The sequence below is a fragment of the Erigeron canadensis genome, chromosome 8 (genome assembly GCF_010389155.1).
Source record: "Erigeron canadensis isolate Cc75 chromosome 8, C_canadensis_v1, whole genome shotgun sequence".
Classification (NCBI taxonomy): Eukaryota; Viridiplantae; Streptophyta; class Magnoliopsida; order Asterales; family Asteraceae; genus Erigeron; species Erigeron canadensis.
The window spans coordinates 5,976,630-5,983,932 of record NC_057768.1 but is presented as its reverse complement, the minus strand read 5'-3'; the positions used below and the strand labels follow the sequence as shown (position 1 = coordinate 5,983,932).

The 7,303-nt window shown below is 34.6% G+C and overlaps 1 protein-coding gene across 1 annotated transcript; it reads right to left on the bottom strand.

Moving 5' to 3' along the window:
- Positions 1-533: 533 nt before the first annotated feature.
- On the bottom strand, positions 534-4,722 carry LOC122578989 (alpha/beta hydrolase domain-containing protein 17B-like). Its single transcript, XM_043751064.1, has 5 exons — positions 4,111-4,722; positions 1,799-1,835; positions 1,429-1,665; positions 1,299-1,346; positions 534-1,211 (listed from the first exon to the last, which is right to left on the bottom strand). Exons 1-5 carry the CDS (start codon positions 4,407-4,409, stop codon positions 810-812), a joined length of 1,023 nt encoding a protein of 340 aa, XP_043606999.1. The 5' UTR covers positions 4,410-4,722; the 3' UTR covers positions 534-809.
- Between the last annotated feature and the right edge of the window lie 2,581 nt (positions 4,723-7,303).

The window sequence follows — 7,303 nt, the reverse complement described above, 5'->3', positions numbered from 1 at the left end:
ATACCCATACTCTTTATTCACTAATTTAAACATGTTTACCTAATAAACCTATAATAACCTTAAATCTCAACAACTCATTTTTTTTTCTCTCCTCAAATCTTAACCATCTCTATGACTTGACCTATCACCCCACCATCTCACCGCCGCAACATGCGGGCACTATCTCTCGTAACTTTTAAGTACACAAGGTTTTTATACCCAAACATGGCCCGGACCAAGTTGAAATCTCCAGCCGGTTCTGGTTGTCCCTTTATAATCCTGAATATTCACATCAAAGCCGTGTTATATATGGCCCCGATCTAGTCTAGCTTGGGACCGACTGAGTAACATTAGAGGCAATTAAGGAAAGGGTTACAGATTTTGGGATATCATTATAAAGATTTCGCCTTAAGAGGACCAGGATGACATACTAACACAATTGGTAGACAGATGTTCTAGGTGATTCCTGTACGCCGAGGAAAGAACTGAATATAACGTCAGAAGTATCATTGAAGTAACTCATTACGCGAACCAAAAAGCAGGACCGGAGGAACTTCAACACAATTCATATTCATTTATAATGCTTCATTTTACATGTGAAAAAGGAATACTAAAAGAAAAGATAAATAAAACCAAGACACCTTGTCATTAATGTCCGCTGACATACAAATGATTTCGAGAACCACATTAATACTAACAGGGACACAACTCACTTTCATAACAAATCATTACCAAACGCCATTAAAAGGGCGAGATGATTATGTAAAAAGTTACCTTAAAAAGTGTATTAGCATCATGATACAATCCACACGAAACTTGCTCCACAAATATCACCAGACCAACCCCTTTCGTCTTCTAAATATGTCAACACTCATTCGAGACTTCTCAGGCTTGTTTGGCTTCTTTGACTTCTCAAGCCTACTATCTAAACTATTCCTAGAAACTTCTGGAAGGTCAGGCCGCAACTCAAACGTGTCTACAGTGGCCGTTGTGCCACTTTCAGATGCTTTCTTCTGGTTCTCAACATCTGCTGTTGAGGTTTTTGAGCTGGTGGAGGTTCCTTTTGACTTTCCAAGCGACAAAACAAACTTTTTAATGTGTCGGATGAACTCGGGATAAAATTCAAGGTTGCAATGGCCGCCACCAGTTAGCCACAATGGTTCATACTTGTTTTTGCAAAGCTCCCATAGCTGTTTCCCATGAGAATGATCAACCACCTCATCTGATGTTCCCTGTATACAGACACGGACACTTCACCATTAAGACACGAGTTTCAGGTTTACTTTGTATAATCTAAAAACCGCAATGATTCATCTTACGTGGATGACAAGAACAGGGCAAGTCACTAAACTGATCTTCTCAATATTCTGAAACAAATGAAAGCAGATAAAAGGCTTAATATTATATTTACATCACAAAAGGTTCTCACGGTATGCATTTGATTACAACCTTGTATATATCAAACCAATAGGTTCGTTTGACAGGATACAACACCCTCAGGCCTGAGAGGATGGGACTATGTAGAACCACACCCCTTAAGTCGGGTACACGTGAGGCAAGATCGATGGTGGGTCCACTACCAACAGATTGACCATATACGATTAGTTGGTCGTCTTTAACACCATATTTCTCCCTGAGGCATTTATATACCGCATCAACGTCTGCGTATGTATTACACTCAGATGGCTGCGTTGTGGAGGGAAAGAGAGAAGAGCAAAAGAAAGGATGATTGTCACTTTACTAGGATTTATAGTTGTTCTTAATGATCATAGATATGTTTATAAAGCATAACAAGGATATGATAATATACACAACAAACCTTTCCGGTTGATTGCCCATAGCCAGAGTAGTCATAGCTGCATACACGTAAGAGAATAGTTAAAACGTTACAAATGATCAAATGTCCATTTGAAGTAATCAGTTTATTAAAGCAAGAGATAAGTAGAAAATTTCACAATTATTCTTTTCTTTTCTTTTTGAAACAAAATGTCACAAATTATGTTGATAATTTACTTATATAGCAACTACATATATGTTTCTTCAACCCATTTGTTTTAAATCAAACTAATCAAAAAAATCAGAAGTAACACGATTTTCACCCAAACACTCAAAATCAAATATTCTGACTACATAAATGTTTCTTCAAACCATTTATTTTGAATCGAACTAATCTTCATATATGTTGGCCTATAAGTACACACCAGGAGTCCTCATTACGAATCTAAAATCGAATGCTTCTAATCTTGTAAGGAGAACTACGGAAAAGCACCAGACATCTAGCTTCGAGCCATAGTCTTTCACTCATACTGTCTAAACTCAAAAATGGGTTGACATGAAGTTCACCAGTGAGATTCAATTTAATAAAAGGCATACAAGTAGAAAGACTGGCCAAAAACAATGTTATCTTCAGTTATTTTTCCTTGATCAAATTTTTTATATATATCTGAATAATCATTATTATACAGCAACTAACTAGTTAAATGTTTCTCCAAAGCCATTTATTTAGATATATGTAACTAATTAAAAATCAGAACCATTACCACATCAGCACTTCTACTGTTCTACCCAAACACTCAAAAATGTGGCAGATCCAAGCTTCAAAATCATATTTGTCCTACTTAGGTTAGGCGACAAAAAGTCAAAAATGACTGGCAAGACGTGCTGGATTAATGCTCGGGTTGTTACAAAAACTAAACAGGTTATTAGTAATGCAGTACTACATTTTTTTGCAGACTAGACTTTATTATAAGGAAATACATTATTAATGCACCCGTTACAGGAAACAGACATATATATGATTTCAAACCCTTCTTTGTACATGCATTAAAAATGTTATCAAATTGTCCACACTTATAAACGTAGACAAGACCGTTACCTTCATAAGCACGGAGAAACTAAAAAATCATGTAAACATAAACCACATTTATAAAAAAATTATGTACACACTTGTCTACACTTTTAATTAGACCACTATCATCAGCACCTATCAACGCCATTATCCTAGTTATCAATTGTTTACTCCTAGAGTCCTAGATTCTAAGTAGCAACTATTTAATGAAAATATCAAAAACTGACTAATTAGGAAACAACCTATTTACCATATTTGCTTATTGGCTATTACACGAAGATTGGTGATGGATTCATGGGCTTGTATTTTGAGCAATTTATTTTGGTTTGTGAGAAAAATTGGTATAGGATCTTTAAAAATGTTGAAGTTTGTACTTCAAAATATTGGTATTTAATCTATCGAAACTCTGGATTCTAAAGTGTGGCCCATGATTCATCTTACATCTACGTAGATACACCCTTGCCTCGAAATTGATAATGCAACTTCAAACTGCAATAAACAGTTAAAACGTGCTCATCCAATTATCCCACAAGCATCAACTAGTATCTAAATAAGATCAAAGATATTCCTAGTATAGTTTTAAGGAATACTAAATCCGTCCAAACATATACTTATATTTGTTGGCCTTATTAGTAAACACAAGGAGTCTTTAGCACAAATCCAAAATCAAATTTTGCATGGCATGTGGTAGAGCATAATATATCCAACCTTTTGCCACAACCTTTGACTTTCCTTGATCAAATAAATTAATCCAAGTTCAGTTTGTTACAAGCTACACATACAATAAGCAGGAAAACCGTTCAAAAGCAACTGTTTTCTCCCTCAAGGTCTCAAGTGGCATACAAATCTCAACTTTCTAAATCAAAATATGTTACAGCACTAACAACATCAGGGCATTATCTTACTATCGTAAAACGGCAACAAAAGGTTTTGCGTAAACCCTAACTAACCAAGATCAAAACTTTGTTTTCCTCTTCATATTTACACAAAAAGTCCAACCATTTCCAAAGTAACCTATTGGTAAAGCAATCCTAAGGTAAACCCCTTAGGATGGCCAGGGATTCGGACAGAAACGGCCACAGGAATACTAGCTAGGTCGCATACATTTAAACCAAAAGGCTCGACTTTCCCTATATCTATATGCAAAAAAGTCTAACTTAGCAATCAATAAAAACACAAAATTTTACAACTATAACAACTAACAAAACATCATACATAAATCAAATGATCAACTTTTCATAAAAAAGCAAACAATCTAAAGAAAAAAAAATGAAAGAAAATACCCAACAACATTAACCCTGAGACGAAGGCTTAATTCGACGAAAAGCTCGAACATCTGACCCAAATCAGCAGCATTTCCATGAGAATACAAAAGGGTAGCAGAAGCTTTTGGGTGTTTAATATAAACTGTCACAATTTCATTTCCTTTTTTAGTTCTAAGTTTCAACACATCAACACCATCTCTCCGGGGAACTTCCGGTATAACAAACCCTCCACTGCCGTCGGATTCCACCGTGTATGACGCCGGAGTTGGTGGGAAAAAAGCAAACTTGGCAGCTATTGATGATGTCACTCCACCCATTTTCTCTTCTTATTCATATATATATATATATATAACAACTTATTATATATAAACTTACATATAATAATAAAGTTTGAAACTTTATTATGTTTTGAGGGATTTGAAGTTGTGGGTATTGATCAGATCTCTTTTTTATTATGTGGACAAAAAAGATAGTGGTAAGTTTGCGATGTGTCACTGATGTTTTTTGGTGGTGGGGTTGGAGGTGTTTCCTGGCGGCGCGTGTATTTTAATGGTGGCGAATGGCAGATTTTATGTATTTCTATATATCGACTTAACAAGTAATTATTGTTGTATGTTGTGTTTTGATCTTAAAGAGGAAACTAATATGTCATTTTTAATAGTTTGGTTGTACAAAATCTTGAGATGCCATGTGACATTTATGATACTATAGTTTTAGATGTACATATAGATTGTTAAAGCACTTTTTGTGTAATAATTAAATAAGAAAAATGTTAAACGAGACTCTTAGGGTTTTACTTAATGTGCATAAGAAGGTTGTATGTTGTCATATCAAAAGTTCACCTTTTGATTTTATGGTAAGCATACAACTATTTAATGCACCTTAATGAAATTTGAATGACATCCTGCACGAATTTATGTAGGTACCGATAATTGGGACAAACAGGATCTATCCATTTGAACGTTCAAAAAAAAAACTCTTCATCAAATGGGTAGAGAACTAGAGATCCCCTAAAGTTTGGGTGATCTTGATTATTGGATTAAAATTAAGGGTCAAGATTCAAAAATGATCAATGAATCTTGAACAATGATTTTAATCCAATGGTCAAAAATCTCCCAATTTTACCCTCAACTTGAGATAACATAATGGAATCCCCACCCTCATTAAATAGAATAATCATTTTGACCAAAACCGCTTTTGGTCAACCTTTGACTAGTTTTTTTCTATTTTTTTTTTTTATCAAAAACCGAAACTGAACCGAATTAGAATCGTTGGAACTGAAAATTGGAACAGGTTCCAAAACGGAGGTTTTTCATACTGAACCAAAAATTGTAACCGGTTCCAAACCGAACCGATTTTTTTCAGTACCGATTTCGGTTTTTCTTTATCAGTTTTTTTTTAACCGGGTGTGTTTTTTTTTGTTGCCCTTGTCTGATTATATGTATACTGCGAGCTAATTAATGTTTTATACCATATATATGTACAGGGCGGAATGGATCACGATAATAGTTTTGAAAAATGACAAGACATATAAGTACGTTTGACAAAATTAGTTGTAGCTGTAGATTTTAGTTTTGTAAGGTGTAGCTTTTAAACAAAGTTGTTAGCTAGAGCTTTTATTTTTTTAAAAGTGTTTGTATGATAGTTGCATATGCAACTTCAGGAGATATTTGTGTAACTTTAAAGCCTTAATCGAAAGGGAAGTGATATTCGTACCACATAACTTGATAAACCTACCACTGCTATGCATAGCATACTTGTATAACTCCCCAAACTCTTTTGACATAATATAATAAAATATTGAACAAGTTAGAAACAGTCTCGGTACTTAGAAAAATAATGCAAGTTTTCGTCGAAAAGCAAAGTGTTCCAATTCAAGAAATAACAAAGAAAATGTTCTTATAATGGTATAATAAGACTAATTTACGAGTTTCAGGACTCGAGAAGTTTAAAGAAAGGCTCGGTAAAAAGTGAGGTCGAGGACAGCTAATGGAAGATGGTATGGCAGATGATCCGCCTTCACCTGCGGATGCTTTGGCGGATGATGCACAACATCCGCAGTCTCCTGCAGTTCCACAATATTTGACAACAATTCTTGACAACATACTTATGAACAAAAAGACATCTAAATAAGTGATAAACATAGTATCCAACTTTCAACAATGACCATTTCTCAAATACAAGTATTTACAAAACGGGTCATCATACCCATATTTCACCAAACCAAAGTTCAACACTTTGACACTAAACTTGCAATAGTAAATGTTGAGTTAAAGCTTAACAAGATAGACAACAAGACCATGACATATAACTCATCATTTCGTTTACAAAAATTAGTCTTGGGATCCCATGGGGTCTCGGAATCATCTAACCATTCAAAATGATCACACAATTATACGAGGAATCTTTTACCCAAAGCTTCACGCAAAAACACTTATACTTGGTCACTTCTTTACCGCGACTACAAACTTTAATTTCCTATAAAAAGGTAAACACTAAAACAATAAGCAAAACACTTAGTGAATGCATACACATATGATCATAATCAAGTTACCAAAACATTAGTGCATCAAGCATCATTCATAGCCTATCTTTTTATAGCCATTTCATTCATATCAATCATAAACACAAAAATCATCACAAATCATTTTCAACATGGCCATGGACAATGCTAGTAGGACTTTACCCATCTACTAGTCTTAATCATATAATTGGCTAGTAGGAATTTACCCACCTACTAGCTCTCATAATCAAAATCACATTTTGCTAGTAGGAATTTACCCACCCACTAGCTTTCATAATCAAACATCAAATATGCTAGTAGGAATTTACCCACCTACTAGCTTACATATTCATTAATCAAACTTTGCTATTAGGAATTTACCCACTTACTAGCTTTCATTCAACATTCATATTTGCTAGTAGGAATTTACCCACCTACTAGCTTTCATATTCAACAAACATATGGGTCATAGGAATTTACCCACCTATGACCTCTATTAACAAGAACATGATCATATGCATATACACTCACCTTAATTTTGGCTATTAGGCTCTACTTGACTATTAGGAACAATTAGGTGGTCTTCACCATCACCTATTCATGTACAATACATATCTATGAGTTCCATTATCTCAATTCTTCCTTCATTACCAAACTAAATCCACTATGAACTCATTCCTTGTGGTGTTTGGCTTCACAAAACATTTC

Bases quoted from the DNA above. Each gene is read 5' to 3' on its own strand.
- LOC122578989 (XM_043751064.1), bottom strand. From the start codon at position 4,409: ATGGGTGGAGTGACATCATCAATAGCTGCCAAGTTTGCTTTTTTCCCA. The intron at 1,666-1,798 runs GTTTGTTGTGTA...TCCACAACGCAG, and splicing joins ATGGGCAATCAACCGGAAAG to CCATCTGAGTGTAATACATA. The intron at 1,212-1,298 runs GTAAGATGAATC...GTCTGTATACAG, and splicing joins GCCCTGTTCTTGTCATCCAC to GGAACATCAGATGAGGTGGT.